Source organism: Chroicocephalus ridibundus, chromosome 11 (genome assembly GCF_963924245.1).
Source record: "Chroicocephalus ridibundus chromosome 11, bChrRid1.1, whole genome shotgun sequence".
Lineage (NCBI taxonomy): Eukaryota > Metazoa > Chordata > Aves > Charadriiformes > Laridae > Chroicocephalus > Chroicocephalus ridibundus.
In genome coordinates, this window is record NC_086294.1 from 19,395,490 (window position 1) to 19,411,878 (window position 16,389).

Sequence of the window (16,389 nt, forward strand, 5' to 3'; positions counted from 1 at the left end):
ACCTACCTCTGCTGGACTGTGTTCACCGTGTCTAACTTGCTGTCTGAAGGCCAGGGTCTCACCTCTCCATGCATCCCCACATCTCCCCGGTGATGCCCAAGCACTTTCATCAATAAGCAGCTAAAGGTTTAACACCAGCAACAAAACAACAACAAAAAAGCCCCGTCTTTATTTCAATGACCAGGAAGACAATTTAATTCAAACAGCAAACATAGTAATACAAACCCCAAAGGCGCTCCGAGCAAACCGGAGGGATTTGCACGAGTCCCTTCCCAAAGCAGCCAGGCAGATGTGTCTCTGGTCCCTGGCTCTCCCCCAGCGTGGACACAGTGTGGACACACGCTTCTCCCCTGCGTCCCCCCATGCCTCCCCCTTGCTGGAGGGACCCACGGTGGCCCAGGGAGCTCCCACACCCGAGGAACAGGCAGCTCGGGGGGTAGGTGAGGGGCTCGGGGTGGAGGGGTCACTGGGTGAGCTCATATTGACCCTGCAGAAAAGAAAGGCACTTCCCAGACTTCACTGGCATCACTCCACCTGCACGCGCCTGCGAGGTGTCCCTCCATCACCTACCCCTGCCCACCCCGATCCGACATTCCGGGGATATAGCCCCCTGGGGGACGACAAGGCTTTCTAGGAGGGAGCTTTGCTCCAAGGAGCAAATCCAGCTTTGAGTTGTCCTCAGCTGCCCTGCGCTCACTCCGGTCCCTGGGGAGCAAGCCCTCCCCTCCCTCTGACTGTCGCTCCAGGGAGGCACTTTGCTGGAGAGGAGGGACTGAGATCTCTCACTCCTGGAGAGAGCAGGACAGGGAAAGGCGGTGGCTCTGGGCAGGGACCTCTTGGAAGCTGTGTCCGGAGCCTCCTGCCCCAGGATCAGCCCAGCAACCCATGCAGAAAATCAGCCCCAGCCTGATTTTCTCCCCCACACACAGCCCACCGACCCCCCAGATGGGATGCGAAGCCTTTGAGAAAAGCAGGAACAAAACTCTGGAAGCAATGTTAACCCACCGACTAAATGGACGTCACTCCCAAAACTCAACCCTGGGTTGATGTGAGCCAAAAATCCCAAACCTTCAGGATTTCCATGGAGGAAAGTCTGGTTTGTCCAGGGGGGACAGTCTTTTCCCCGTGTTTAGAGACCAGCAGCAGCCAGGCACTTGCAGACAGGCACTTGCTCCCCTGACAGGGGGCTCACAGCCTCGGTCACCGGTCCTACCCCCTCCCCGCCTCTCCAGAGGCTCAGCTCCCTCTGACTTTACTCTGTGCTCTTTTGGGGGATCCTGAACTGTTCTGGGTTCCAAGGGCAAGGATCTGGCCTCAGCTTAGATCCTGCTTTTATCCTGAGGAGGCAGAAAGTTCACAAAAAACCACTGAACACAGGAAAATTGCACTAGCCAAGGAGCAGAAAGTCTCACAAAACCACTTTCCTCGTGCCATCGGCTCCTTCCAGCCCCCAGGTCCGACCCTGCAACCTGAACCCAGCCAGGCTCAGGAACAGCAGCCTTTGGGTAGGGGGAAAAACACCAACGATGCCAAATCCCTCCCCACTTCCCACGGCACTTGAGGGCAGTGGATCCGGCAGCTGGGAAGCGTCTGGCAGCCTCCAGCCCGGCTCCAGCCCAGGGAAGTGGCCGATGAGCTCGGCACAGCAAACATGGCAGAGAACCGAGCAGAGCGGTGGGAAGGGGACGGCCAGACCCGGGCACATTGGGAGAGAAGCATCTCCTCGTCGTGTGGTCACGGAGGTGGTTAGGAGCAGGACCATGAGTTTCAGATTGTTTAATTTAACTTTTCTTCTTGTTTGAATAGAAATTAAGTCAAAGTCGTAAGAGGAGGCAGAGCCATCAGCTCCCAAGGCTGGGATAAGCCATCAGGACCTCTCTGCCTCCTGGTGCCACCTCTCCCAAGCCTCTAAATCTGCTGCATGGAGCAGGACCATGTACCAAAATCCCCTAGTTTGTCCTTCAAAGTGGAAAAGCCAAAACCAAGGCTCTCGGCCCTCTGCCCTAAGGAGAATCCTCCTCAGCACTGAAGCAGCTCAGCAAGTAACTTTGGTTCCTGAGACACAACCCAGTTTTCCATCCCGGTCCCCTCTGTGGTGGCATGGCATGGCACGGCCATGTCACCGAGCAGCTCCCAGAGGTGGCGTGGACGGTGTAGTGTGTGTAGTGTCACTGCTGGTGCGGTACCAGCCCCACCGAGCCAGGCAGAGGGTGCCCAGCTCATCACTGAGGTCACTTTTGGGGGAGAGGGGGGCTCAAACCACACGCAAACCCATGAAGCAACACGTAGAGAAACCCAAGGGGGTGGGGGTCTCCCCCTGTGGAGAGGCCGGGGGGGCTCAGACGCGGCCCCGGGGGCTGCGCTCGGGCAGCGGGTGGCCGGCGGGGGGCTGCTGCAGCAGGGCAGCGAGGATGCGCTGCAGCTGGGTGAGGCGGGCACGCAGGGAGGTGGTGGAGAAGAGGTTCAGCTGGTAGGACGGGTCAAGAGGCAGGATGGAGATGAGCCACCAGCACCACATCGGACCATCTGCTGAAGCCTGGAGGGGAGAGAGGGAGAGACCCCTAAGTCAGGAACTGCAAGGTGAACACGTGGCCTTTGGGCGGCATCGCTGATGGGAAACAGTTGCTTTGGTCAGGACGGCAATGCCAGCTTTGGCTAAAGTATTCCTCTGAATGGCCCTTTTGTCTGTCCAGGCTCAAAATTGCTGGATAAACCAATTTAATTCCCAGACAAGCATCCCCCAGGGAGTCTCCAGACATTGATGTAACCAGGAAAAGGACTATACTAAAGAGACAAAGCAATATCTTGTGCGTTTCCTTGTTTAAGGCAATGCTTTTTGTAAACATAAGCCAAATCCTGCGAGGCCGGTGTCTTTTGGGGCATTTGCCTCATCATCACTCCAAGAGGCGAGCTGCAGGCCAGGCAGGCACAACCGCTGGGCAGCGCTTTTGTAAACCGGCTTTTTTAAAAGCCGAGCCAAACTAAGAGGGAAATGCACAATTCAGCTGAAGAAGGGTGAATCGCTGTGTAACTCTGAGTGTTGATGCGGCTGCTGGCCAGGACAGCCTTAGCCTGGCAAGAGCGTCTTTGTAACAGTCCAGGCAGGAAACACTTTCTTAAAGGAGTAAAAACTAAATTTGGGGATTTTTGTTTCTATCCAGAATCTGAATTTGTCAGAGCAATTTAATAAGCAAACTGGATCCTGCCCTCTTAGCTCCTCTCCTCTGGCCAGCTACGGCTGTCTCAGAGGAACACCGCGAGCAAGGAGACCACACACTCGCTGAGCTGTGGGGTTCGTTTATTTGCCTATTTGTGTTTCTTTCCCAAGTGTTTTCCAACCCAGGCAGTTCAGTTTCTCAGTTGTCATTTAGGAAAAGACTGCAGGAAAACTTTTAAAACTCAGTGCTTAGTTTCCAAGAACCGTTTAAAACCATAAAGAGATGTTAAAACGGTTCTAAGAAATAAGCTCTACCATCTCTCTGAGTGAGAGATGCCATAACTGGAAACAGGAGTGAAAACAGAGTTTGTTTTGCTCATCCTGGGGCAGGGAGCCGAGCAGGGAAGCAGGATGGTCAAGGCCAGGCTTGATGAGGCTCTGAGCAACCTGATCTAGTTGAAGATGTCCCTGCTCACTGCAGGGGGGTTGGACTAGATGACCTTTAAGGGTCCCTTCCAACCCAACACACTCTATGATTCTATGGTCAGTGCAGGAACGGTGCTGCTTCAGAGGCCCTCTTGGTACCCTGTCTATTTAGAGCATCCCTTCCCACAGGGCATTACCTGGATGTCCTCTTCCTTCTCCGGCAGCGGTCCATGCTGCATCGAAATGTGCCTGGAGGCAAGGTCGCCGTGCTCACAGAAGCGCTGAGCCAAGCGGTAGGTGTTTTCGTGCAGGCACTGCAGCTCCTGCAGCTCCTCCCCGGCCACCTGCGTGGAGGGAAGAGGAATGCAGAAGGTGTCCATGGGGAAGCTTTGTCCCACCACAGTGGGGGCTGATGCCCTGCCCCTGTCTCACCTTCCTGTCCTCCAGGTACTCGATGTCGGCAGTGTTGTAGCCATCCCTGTGTCCCCGGCTCAGCACCCGGAACCGCCGCCTGCCAATGGTGTCCACCAAGGACCTCCCGTCCGCCAGCAGCTCAATCTGCCGAATCTCCAGCATGCAGCCATAGTCAGCAAAACTGGAGGGAGCCAGGGAGAGAAAAGAAGGGCTGAGCTGGGATACCAGTGCTGGGAGAGCTGCTTCTCCTGAAGGCACCACCTCCAAAGGAAGAAAAGGACCAGGAACAAGCTGGCTGGAAGGGAGCAAATTCGGAGGTTCACTCAACTCCGTTGCGTTACTTGCTGCTAAGAGGGCAGGGAACAGCGAGCACGCTTCTTGCACTCCTTTGGATTTGCCATATACCAAAAGGACTTAGGTCCCCACGCTGCCCTGATGTCCAGTGGTCCTGCAGACACCACCCCTTGCAGAGCCATCCTCCCAAAGGCCAGAAAATGTTATTTATCATTTCACTTGAACAAGACTGGAGCACAGGGGGGATATGTCATGTAAATACAGGTATTTAACAGAGTACTTGGGTTAGGAGCCTGGAGACTGAGCCCACCCAAGATCTGGAGGTGCCACCAGGAACATAAGGATGGCCACGCTGTACCAAACAAAAACCCATTTAGCCCAGCGTCCTCTCACAGCTTGTTAAGGAGAGAGTATGAGAAATACAGCAGTTTTAAAGTGCTCACTAAGAGGAGCTGGAGGACACGGCCAGGGAACGATGCAGCTCAGAGATGTCCTGAGCCAGAAGCTGTTCCCAGACCATCGTATTTAACAGCCGCTGCTGGCTCTGCCCAGCTCCAGCGCTGGCCCCATTCCTTGCCTGGCCGGTGGTGATGCCGGGATGCAGCAAGATCCCGTTTCACTCTGCTGTGGGGAACACGCCACCTCCCTGCTGGTTTTATCTGCGGGGTGCGGTGGGATAGAAAATTGCATCTGGTTCCTTCTCTCTGAACTACTCTGGATTTTAGCCATTTGGCGCTGGGGCAGAGAGGGGCACATCAGCCGGGACAGAGGGAAGCTGCCTTGCCCAGGAGCTCACCTTTTCCCATTCTCATATATACACATGCCGAACCTCCTCGTGCCCGTCTCCTGGCACCGCCGGATCATGAGGCGGTAGCGAGGCTCAAAGACGTGCAGAGGGCAGGGAATGCCTGGGAAGGACATCGTGCAAACGAAGATGGGGATGTTCTTGGTCAGGCTGAGGGACAGGAAGAAAGACCACAATGAAACCCCTCAGAGCAAATCCCATCCCAAGGGCTCTGCATCAGCTGCTCCCCCAAACCAGATGTGCCCTTTACCCCAAGAAGTGATGCTCCGATGCAGAGCAAGACCAAAGCTTCCACTAGGCCCACCAAGAGCTCAAGGACAAGACTCTATCCACAAACCAGCTTCTTGCAGAGATGCCCCCTCATCCCCAGGTGCCCCATGGGGCACGTCCGCACCCATCCAGCACTGCTGTAACATGGCCCTTGAAGTGGGACAGACATCAGTTGAGCAGAACCAAGCCAGAGCAATGGTGTGTGGAGTGGACAGGCCCCTTGGAGACCCTCCCAGCCCCCATGTACACATACACACACACACACACACTGGAGCAGGTTGGGGCTTACTTGGAGAGCTCTGCCATCTCAGCCCGGTGCAGCTCCCGGCGCTCGGCCAGCTGTGCGGGGAAGGTGGCCAGCATGATGTCCTGCAGCAGCACGGTGGGGCTGTAGCTTCCAGCCTTCAGGTACTAAAAGAAATGAGACCCAGAAATAGGTTGGAGAAGAGCCAGGGGGGGGAGCCCTGAGGCCCTGCCGGACTCTGAATCATGCTCACTTTTATTGGAGCTGAGGGTAATTTTAGATCAGAGAAAGTCAGGGATGAAATCTATTGAGTGATGTTGAGCCATCTAGCAGGATGGGATGTCAGCTCCACCGAGACCTCCAGACGCGGCTCAGACCCAGGGCCCGTCCAGCGCTGCGTCCTATCTCTGACAGTGATGCAGTCCTTGTATGACAACCTAATTTCCCTGACAGTCTCATCCGAATCCCTTTTCATTAAAGATTAAATCAAATCTCCAGGCTAGCAGGTTTTCCATCCATTTCCATTTTTAAAAGTAATTAGCATTCGCTTCTTTCTTTCTCTCTCTCTCTCTACCTCTCAGTCCTGTTTACAATCTCACTAAATCACCGTGGCATCTTGTAGAAATGAATCTCTTGGTCTTAATTATCAACTGTCTGGTCATTCCCACGTGAGTGGAGCTGACACCTCCATGCTAGGGAGCTGCTAATGTAAGAGCATCGCACCTTCCCACCCCAGCCCTGGGCACGCTCCATCCCTTGGGCTCCATCCCGCGGGACACATGCCCTCACCTCTCTCAGGCTCTGCTTGCAGAGGGGGCAGTTGGGCCGGTGGTCCAGGCAGCGTTCGAGGCACTCCTTGCAGAAGGTGTGCCCGCACGGCGTCGTCACTGGCTCGAAGAACATCCTGCAAAGGGACCAAAGTTAATGGACTGGGGAGAGTACCATGGGGGAAGAAGCACAGCTAAGCCCAGCGGAGGGACTTCAGAGAGCCTCTGTCACAGGGCTGGATACCCTCAAAGCTGGTGTTCCCCAGGCCTGGCGCAGCACCCTGCTTTGGAAACCGCGGCTGGTCTCAGCCCCACAGTGCTGGGGTCCCAGAAAGCGCTCAGGGACTTGCAGAGGCCCAGGCTGGTGCTGCAAGGGTCGAGCAGGTCAGGGTGGGCAAAGCCACGGGTGCAGCTTCTGGCTATCCCCAGCCTTGTACCTGCACCTTCCTTGAATCCCCTTGCTGAGAACAAGAGCTTTTGCTTCCAGCAGGTACAAGACATTTCCCATGTCCCCTCCTACCATTTCAAGGGAAATCTGCTGCCTTCCCCAGCCTTCTGCACTGAAGACAGCGATGCTGCAGGAATGCAATGCCATGGAAAGCTATCTCACTCTGTGTCTTCCAAGCCCTGGTAGCCCATGGCTATGAATGAAACTCACCTTCACTAAAGCTGCATTGGCTTAGCTTTGCTCGTAACTCCTGTTAATTAAGTATAACTCCTAACTGGACTATTCCTTTAATTAGAAGTCTGGGCTCAGACTGTTGGACTTGCACAATGATGTAAGAAGAGAACTGCCCCGGACCTGAGCACTGCTCCCCGTCCCTGCAGGGTCCTCATGGATACCATCAGTACACACACGGCAACTCTTGGTCCTAGCAGGGCTGCAGTTCCCCAGACACCCACAGTGGTGTGTAGTCCAAAAGGTGTCAATGGGAAAGTGCCGCCTTCTCCTGGGCTCCAAGGGCAGAGCCAGCAGCAAGCACTCGGGTTGCTCACAGGGAGCTCCAGGATCAGAAATGAAATGAAGCTCCCAGGAAAGCCCTGCTCAGCACTAAGCCCTGGCTCCTCCTAAACATTATGTTTCCCTGATCTCAGAAGAGACTTTAATTCACATAATGCAGATCTTGACATCTCTCCCCACTTTGTCATTCTCCTGTGCCATGCCCAGACCTGGACAAAGCCATGACACAAGAGACTTCGACCATCTTGCGGGTCCAGCGGTGCAACACCTCTGCCAGCAGCCAGCTGCACAACTGCTCGAGGTCCTGGGACACACCAGAAATAAACAGCCCGGTTTCAGCACGCCCTGTGGCAGCACCCAGCCCTTCCCCAGCAGATAGACACGGGCTCTACCCTGTCCCCCTTTCCGCCTCCAGCAGGCACAGAGCTCGGAAACGCTCCCCTCTGGGTTTGCAACATCCCCATCAGGGATGGTATGTACCTGGGGCAACACCTTTCCATTCCAGCCTGCAGGTACACAGGGCAAACATCGCTTTCAGTCTTTGACCCCGCTGGACATCCCCACCTCCACACCGACGTCCCCATCGATACAGACCTAAGGATGCTGCACCCTGAGACAGGGCAATCTGAGCTCTTACAGCCTGGCAGGGCAAAGCACGCCCCTGTCTTCCCCTCTCATCTCTTATCTCCGCCGAAACCTGCGCGTCAGCAGTATCGGGGACTGAGTTTGCTATTAAGATGTGAGGAAAGATCCACACTAGGAAAGAAAGCCCAGCAGGTGCTAATTCTTCATCCTAAAAGCTCTCCCGCTGGAGAACTCACCGTATGCAGAGGGAGCACTCCAAGTCAGACACGCTCAGCAGCTCCTCCAGGCTTGGCTGGGTGCACTTTGCTGCTGCTGTGTCCTCTTCATTATCTAGCGGCAAAAGAGAAGGAAAGAGAAGATGACCCCCCAGTTCAATACTCAAAATTAATCTTTGCTTTCTGACCTTGTTCTGAGGTGTAAGTAGTTAATTGCTACACGAAGTGCTTTGAAAGTTAAAAACAAAACTGCTAGGAAATGCGACATAAACCCCTCTATTAACCTGTCCCTGTTCATCCATAGCTTTTACATCAGTGGGACTCGTGGTGCTTGGCAGAGGAAGGTGGTATCCCCCTACCTCCTTCTGCAGGCAGGGAAACTGAGGCACTGGGAGATGAAGTGACATAAGAAGCTCCCAGATGGAGGTGTCTGGAGACCAGCCAAAAAGCACCATCACTGCTTTATGCAAATCCACATACACAGAAGCCATCTGACCGGACACTGTTGGCAAGTTAATGCCAACGGAGGTGTCACTTCTCCCAACACATGACACGCTGCGTGCATCGCAAGGGAATTTAAATTCTGAGCTAAAACCCATGGGAACCAAAGGAAGCCTCTCCCTGGCTCCACACAGGGAAAAATGGATGTCTGGCTTCAGCAAGAACCTTTCATGAAGTGAGACCCAAAGGTTTGGTGTACGTTCACCAGCTCAGCACAGGAAGACCGGATCCTCCTCACACGCGTGAGGAGCGGCAAATGTGCTGGCCAGAGCTGCCCCGAGGGGTGTCCCTGGGGTGTCTGCTCGCTGAGCTGGCACACAACCCCAGCACTAAGTTTTCAGTGCCAAAGCAGATTTTAAACAGGTATTTTGTATGAGATGAGATGTTAGTACCTCTGAGGACACTCACCTACCAACTGCCAGTCCTGCCTCTCTGACGAAGTCTCCGGTTCCTGCCGTCGCCCCAGCTGGGAAAGGGTGGTTGTTCCCCGGCCATGCTCAGGCCCAGTGTCCCCTCTGCCATCTGCTGGCTCTCCCTCCTGATCCTAGACACAGCAAAGATGTAATCGACCCCAAAACCTCTTCTCCCTTTGAATACGCTGCCCCACGCGCCCCGCCGAGCCCGATGGCACCGGGAGTTTTTCTGGTGTATTGCTGCATACTATCATCTGGCATCAAAGGGACAACGGGGCAGTGTGGCCTTCAGACATCCCACCTCATGGTTAAAACATGGCTTTAGTCTGTCCAGATGTTCCACACGGTATTTGGGTGTATCTGAGAGCATTTTCTCTGATTTCCCCCTCTCTCCAAACCTGCCAAATTCCCCTATAGAAGGCAAGGAGCAAAAGGTGAGCTTCCCTGACTAGCTGCTAATGGTCTGAACTGTTCTCAAATGTGGGGTCTGGACGGAAAAAAAAAAAAACACATTAAAGCTGACTTTTTTTTTCTGAATGATATGTCACTTGAGTGTTTTAAAAACAATGAGTCTAAAATCTTACCAGAAGTATTGCAGAATAAAACTGGGACAGGAGGAGACAGAAAGAGCCTCCTCTCCTTCCCCAGTCCCCCCGGCATCAGCTCCAATGGCGTCTTTGCTCTCCCACCCTCCGCTACCTGCAGCTTCTCATCCCAGCACACAACCACACACACATGGCTATGGTCCTGCACAACCTTCCCTTATCACGCCTCCATTCCCATCACTGGAAAAACCCAATTTGGGATGTCCCAGAGGGACATTAAGTCCCATCGCAGTCTCAGATGGTTGCAGGCTCTCTTACCTGAGCTCCTGGGGAGGAGGATGGGAGCGCAGGGCTCCCTCCATCCACCTGGGCACCAGTCGAGCCCCGGTGAGCATCGCCCTGGCGTACAGCAGCCGTGCGTGGCCGAGGAGCTTCCTCTCGCATGAGGATCTGCAAGGAGAAAGTGGGGCTCAGGGGGTGCTGGGAGAAGGAGGAAGGGACGTGGGTGGGCTGCCAGGCTCCCTCTTTCCCCAGAGCAGTCTCCTGCTCACCACAGGGCACGTCAGGGTTACTTGTTTCAGCGCTGACTGAGCTCTCTGTCAAACAAATACCTTAGCATTGCATAAGGAAGGAAGCAGCACAAGGCAGTGAAAAAAATGCTGTATTTTAAGGGCTGAGACCCGTGTTCTCCATCACCTACAAAGAGCAGGAAGGAAGTGAGCTGTGCAGGGTACAAGGTCATTGCCTATTCCCCTGCCCTTTCGCTCCTGGGGGGCAAGTGACCGCTCAAGGCATGAAGTCCCCATGCCAGGGACACTGCTGGAGGCCCTACCAGTGATTTTGCTCCACGAGCGGGTGCTGGCTTGAAATCATGTGCAGAAAAGACACTGGCTGTCCAGTGGCAGCTTTCGGCTGGCTACTTTACCTTGGGTGACTATGCCTCCAAGCCCACCTTGCGCCATGTCAGCATCTATACCCTGCAAAACTTGAGACTCAAAGACATATACTGAGGAAGGGCAGTTTTCTGCACGGGTGAACCTGTATCGGAGTAACAGGAAGGCTCTTGGACCAGGACACGACTTCCCTCAATCCCAATGCTGGCCAGAGCAGCATGACCATGATGGATGCGAGTCCTTCAGAGGACAAGGCCATCACGTGGATGCTGCCGCGGTACGGCCCACGCACCTTCTCCATCTCTCTCCGAGCAGGATGGAAATGGGGACTGAGCGTCAGGCAGTGCTCCCACGCCAGCAGGGCTTCGGCTCTCTGTCCCAGCTCCAGAAGCACCTTGCCTTTCCTGAAGAAGCCCTGCAGAGCAGAAAAACCTGTCGTGACTCCGGAGACAGTGACCAGCTGAGCACATGCCCCTTCAGCTCCCATGTGAGCCTCCAGCCTCCTGCCTGCTCCCGTCCCCAACCCAAAGGACCCGGACACGGTGCTGCTCCCATGCTCAGATGTCTAAAACAGACAGGTCCACCCACAGCCAGGTACCCATAAAACAGGAATCTCCCAAAATACAGCAGTTGCAAAAGCCAAGCAACCAAACCCTATAGAGACCTAGAGAAGGAGTCAAGGGCTTCTGCCTTTGAAGCCATGGAACTATTGCCAATGAGTGTTTTTGAGGGTAACAGAGCACTGGAACAGGCTGCCCAGAGAGGTGGTGGAGTCTCCTTCTCTGGAGATACTCAAAACCCTCCTGGATGCATTCCTGGAACCTGCTCTAGGTGAACCTGCTTTGGCAGGGGGGTTGGACTAGATGATCTCCGAAGGTCCCTTCCAACTCCTACGACTCTGTGAGTGCTTCACAGATCAGCAAGCGAGCTCCCAGGGCTGATTTCTCCAAGGGCAGCTCAGCCCCTGGTGAACCCTTCCCCGAGTCCCCAGGTCCGATCCTGCACACCAGCACGGCTACGTGCCCTCACCACCTGCACGCGAGCAAGGAGGGATGTGGTGCCGGACCTCTCCGTTAGTGCAACGCAGAGCTTGCAGCCTGGACTTGCAACTTAATGGGTTTGGCAAGTGTATTTCTGAGCAGGATGAATCCAATGGCTAGGAGAATTAAGGAAAGGGGGAAACTGCTCCCGTACAGTGAGATTTGGCTCCGAGCACAGCCTGCCCTCTGCTCACCTTGTGCTCTCCAGGCTCAGCCCTGCACGCAGCGTCCAAGTCCTCCAGCGCCCGCGAGTGCTGCCCCAGCGCCACCAACACCTCTGCCCGGCACAGCCGCAGGGAGCTGGCGTCCGGGGCTGGAAAGAGAAATGTTATCACCCGTGTGATGAGTCCATCCGCAGTGAGGCAGAGGGGCTGGATGAGGCCAGGGAGATGCCACCACGATGCCTCACACTGAGCACCGCCAGCTGCTGCGCTCCTCTTCGGCAGGAATCACTGCCCTCATAAGCCTCAGCAAGGAAGTTATTTCCCCTAAGTATCTACTTTTAAACTCTTTGAGGACGTTTCCTTCATTTTCCCCCATCTCTTTCGAACACCCTCAGCTAAGGGGCCCCACCACTGCTTTGGGGCTCAGCCACACGGGCATCTGGGCTCTCGTCCATCCTTTTGGGGTGCACCAAAAAAGGCTGTACTGTGCACGTAGTCCCTGTGGAGGCTGTTGCCACAGGAGGCTCTGCGATGTGATTCACCCACGGAGTCACAATAACACGTTACCAAACAAGCCTGCAGCTGCAGAGACCTGAGATCCCAAAACACCAGGGAGCCTCCCCGACCCACCTGGCTGCCACCGGGGGCAGAGGGGAAACCAGGGAGGGGTGCAAGGATCTGCCCCCATCACGTGACTCGGGGTTTCCAATTATGAGAAAAGGCTGAGATTTCCCAAAAAGGAGGTAGGGAACTGAGCATCCCGTTCCTCGTCAGTGAGATGTCACTGATGGGATCTCAGTGGCCTGGGGGCATGGAGGGTGGCACCGCTCCTGCAGGTGCTGCTGGCCATGACACCCCAAGTGTCTTGCTGCTGGGCACCCCACATGCTCCTGCCTGCTCCTAAATAACAGGCAGTGAGACCCTCTTCTCTCCTGCCTCAGGGAAACCCCATAAAGACCTTCCTTCCTACCAGCACCGCCAGCAGGGGAATCAAGGTGGGGATGTCGGGGAGTATGAGCAAGCAGCACCCCGAAAGCCCACACACTGGCTCATGGAGTAACCAGGTGTGGTTACATTTGTGGGTCTGAACTGCGGAGCATTCCCAGACCCACCCCGTTATATCACAGCTTGCTGCGGAGGCGACCTACATCCATCGCACTGCTGCTCTGCCGGTGAAGGCAACGGGTCCATGCACCCGTCCCCCTGTCATCGAATCACACCATCACCAGCAGGATGCTGGCTCTGAGGACAGACCTGCATCATAAATTAAGCACCATTTGCAGGCACTGGTGCTGCATTTACTGTGCCAAAGCGGGGCTGGCAGCACCTCCTTGCTGAAGGGCCAGCAGCTCCTCCTGGGGTGAGCCGAGTCCGGGGGGAGCTGGGCAGCAGCCGAGCAGCGATCATGGGGAGACATCGTTGCTGGTGATGTCTCCTGCACTCCCAACCCCGGCAGCCTTTCCTCCTGCCCTGTCTCAAACACGGCGCTGATGCAGCTCTGCCAGGGAACTGCAGGTCCGGAGTAGCAGCCCCACGACAGCAGGGTGCGGGAAGCTGGCGTCTGGCGCACCCCTGCCTGCCTCCGCTGTCACCGTGCCCAGGTGCCCATCATGTCTTATCACGGAGCAGGAAGTTCGGCCATGGCTATCGCCTCCTTTTGTCCCCGTGCCCAGCGCAGCGCACAGGCAGACCTTGCTTTCTGCCTGGGGTTCAAGGTGCCACCGCAACCCGGAAAGCAGCAGAGAGCCCGGCCACAGACGCTCCTGCACCGAAGTACCCTGGCCATGTTGTGCAGCAGAGCAACACCTGATCCCTCAGAGCTTATTTTCATTCATAAAGTTAGCTCGAACTTTGGGGGTCAAGTCAGGAAACATGGGAACTTGCTGCTCGGTACCCCGCCCCACAAGCACGCATCCAACGATGAAATATTCCAGCCCCTAACGGCAGGTAGAGCCGACCAAATGGGTACAAAGTCTAGAGGCTTATCTTCCATGTGGGCAAACGCATTCAAACATTTGCACAGCCCGGCAATAAAGCGACCGATTCGGTAAAAGCAAGATGTGTAAAATGGGACTATGAATTCTGCATTTCTCTTCTGCTGCAGCTATTTTTGATCTATGATATCATTAGACATCAGGGACATCAGCCAGCTGGCGGCCCCGGCAGCTGATGAATGACTGATAGCGCTCCCCAGCCTCCCGGCTCCAGGCGTGTTGGGAGGTCTCCTGTGTTACGCGTTACAGTGCATTTTTTAGAAAAACAGAAGATTAAAAGTTGACAATCGATTTTCTCCCAAGTGAAGAGCACTGCTCTGCAGGCTGCGCTGAGCCGGGGCACTGCAAACTGCTGCACTGTGCGATGCTGAACAAAAAAAAAAACCCCATTGTCGTGGGTTGAACATTTATCAGCGGTTACGTTTGAAAGCGAAGGGGAGCCCGTAAGAAGTTGTGTAGCCTGAAAGCAGTCTGCAGGCTGCTGGAGTGGTAAAACGCGTCCCGAAAGGTGCCCGAGCAGCACCAGCAAGGGCAGGTTTACGGGAGCTGGGGCTGTGATTGCAATTTCCTTATTGCCCTGAGCCAGACTTCCCCTGTCCTTCAGGGAATGGAGCACACAGGGAAGTCTGAGGACAGAGCTGGCAACTTCTCCTCTTTATACTCACAGAGGCTTTTTAAAAAAAGGTAAATAATTGCACGCCCCAATCAAAGTCTGGCAGTAAGGCAAACAGTACTAGAGAACCGTGCACGTGCGTTTGTGTCGGAGGACGGGTGCGCAGGGCATGAGACAGACGCTTCGGGAGGTTGCATAAAGGGACCTGCTCTCTGCTGCCAACACCGGCATCGGCCAAGCCCGCTCAGCCCTTCGATTCCAGGCAAACTCTGAACCTCCGGCACTTGTCTCGCAGCGGGCGATGAATAAGTGTCTGCGCTGCAGGAGGAGAGCTGACTGCTGTCATAGAAACACTGGTGGAGAAAGGACCTTCTGCCTCCGTCGCCCCAATCTCCTGCTCCAGACGCCTTGTATAACCCCTTTTATTTAAGCATTACTTTCCAAGAAATCCACTTACAGCCACACATTAAAGCAGATCAACCCCCCGTGGGCCCAATCTTGACCCTGCAGGCAAATGTCTCGCCAGAGACGGTGTCAGAAGGGGGACGGGGGGGAAGGGGGGGTTGTGCCTTGCACCATGGGGCTGGTACAGGAGCTCAGCCAAGGCTGTGTCCTTGCCAGGCTCTGGGGGCAAGGACACGTCTGTCCCGGACTGGAAAAGTCCCAAACACTTTACGTAATGGCCACCCCCCCAGGCAGAGCTCTTCCTCTGACCCTGAAATACTGCCGGGCGGCAAGATGCAAGAAGCTGTTTGCTGCTATTTCCTCTCCGGAAAGAAGCATGTGTCCGATGGGACACGGGCTGTGCACCCCGTCCTGCTCGCAGCCCTGGACCCCGGGATGAGCAGCAGGGCTTCTCCAGCTGCCCGTCCCCTCCCATCACCCCGAGACACTGGGAGAAATGCCCAGCAGCTGGATCTCCCCTCCCCATCCCCACCAGACCTGCCTTTCCAATATTTCCAGCTTCCCGGGTCTCCCACCTGTGGACTGTGCAAGCTCAGAAGGCAACCGCGGTGCTGGGATAAAGTGACTCGCAGTGGTACCCTCCTGCCCCAGAGGCACAGCCGGAGCATCCCCATCTCGGCTGGAAGGGCCGGCCCCTCGCACCCAGCATCCGCAACCCCCATCCCAACCCCTCGGGCCCGGTGGTGCTTACCCAGCTCGACCCCTTTCTGGGCCATCCTCAGTGCCTCCCGTGTGTCCCCACGGGTGAGATGGTCCCGGACGCGGGCCACCAGCCAGGCCAGCCGGCTCTCCCGCTCCACGCATTTCTCCAGGAGGCCGCAGAGCACCACGTTGCACCTCGCCGCCCCGACGCCCAGCAGCTTCAGCCTCTCCTGGCACAGGGGGCAGCGGGAGGGCACGGCCCCGCCCAGGCACGGCTTGCAGAAAGAGTGACCGCACGACACGGTCACCGGCTCCCAGAGGAGGAGGAGGCAGGAGGGGCAGCGCAGCAGGTCCAAGCCCCCCCGCCCGGCGCCGAGGGGCTGCCGGACGGGGCTCCCCCCCCGGGGTGGGGAGGACGGGCTCGGGGGGCCGCGGCTCATGGCAGCGGCTGCAGCCGAGCTGCCCTTAGGGCCAGCGGTGCCCGCACGCCCCGGCCACCGGCGGGACCCCGCGCATTGCCCCGCTCCGCTCCGCCCGGCTCAGCCCATCCTTCCCGGCGCGTCCCGTCCCGCCGGGGCACGACACCCGTCGTCGTCGTCCCCCCCCGCCCAACGGAGCCGACCCAGCGGGGGACGCCGGTGGCGGAGCTGCCGGGGACGCCATTGGCTGCGGCCGCCGCCGCGCTGCGCCGCCCCGCCCCGCCCCGGCCGCGTTTCGTAACGGAGCCGGCGGGAGCGGGGGCGCCGCCGAGCGGGCTCGGGGCGGGAGCGGCAGCGGGCGGGATGCGGGGCCGCGGGGGAAGGGGGTACCCCGGCGTGGGGTCGGGCACGGGCTGCTGAGCAGCGCCGCGGGGGTGCAGGGGGGCTCCGGTGCCGATCCCCCGGAGCCAGGACTGTGGGCCACTGGGGTGTTTTAGGGAGCCGGGACGCCGGGGTGTTGGGGGGCTCCAGTGCCGATCCCCCGGAGCCAGGACTGCGGGAC

General features: G+C 56.6%; 1 protein-coding gene across 2 annotated transcripts; it reads right to left on the minus strand.

Moving 5' to 3' along the window:
• Positions 1-165: 165 nt before the first annotated feature.
• Positions 166-16,035, minus strand: LOC134521959 (LON peptidase N-terminal domain and RING finger protein 1-like). 2 transcript variants are annotated; one of them, XM_063349113.1, is made up of 12 exons: positions 15,458-16,035; positions 11,725-11,843; positions 10,783-10,905; positions 9,916-10,047; positions 9,048-9,183; positions 8,160-8,253; positions 6,400-6,514; positions 5,656-5,777; positions 5,088-5,246; positions 4,016-4,178; positions 3,781-3,927; positions 166-2,536 (listed from the first exon to the last, which is right to left on the minus strand). In XM_063349113.1, exons 1-12 carry the CDS (start codon positions 15,846-15,848, stop codon positions 2,339-2,341), a joined length of 1,899 nt encoding a protein of 632 aa, XP_063205183.1. In that variant the 5' UTR covers positions 15,849-16,035; the 3' UTR covers positions 166-2,338. The 2 variants fall into 2 exon arrangements, with proteins under 2 accessions (XP_063205183.1, XP_063205184.1); XM_063349114.1 differs by lacking the exon at positions 5,088-5,246.
• Positions 16,036-16,389: the final 354 nt, after the last annotated feature.

Coding starts and splice junctions, on each gene's coding strand:
- LOC134521959 (XM_063349113.1), bottom strand. CDS start 15,848: ATGAGCCGCGGCCCCCCGAGCCCGTCCTCCCCACCCCGGGGGGGGAGC. Junction 9,184..9,915: donor CCTCCTCCCCAGGAGCTCAG/GTAAGAGAGCCT, acceptor TGCTGTGTCTAG/GATCAGGAGGGAGAGCCAGC. Junction 8,254..9,047: donor GCAGGACTGGCAGTTGGTAG/GTGAGTGTCCTC, acceptor TTTTGCCGCTAG/ATAATGAAGAGGACACAGCA.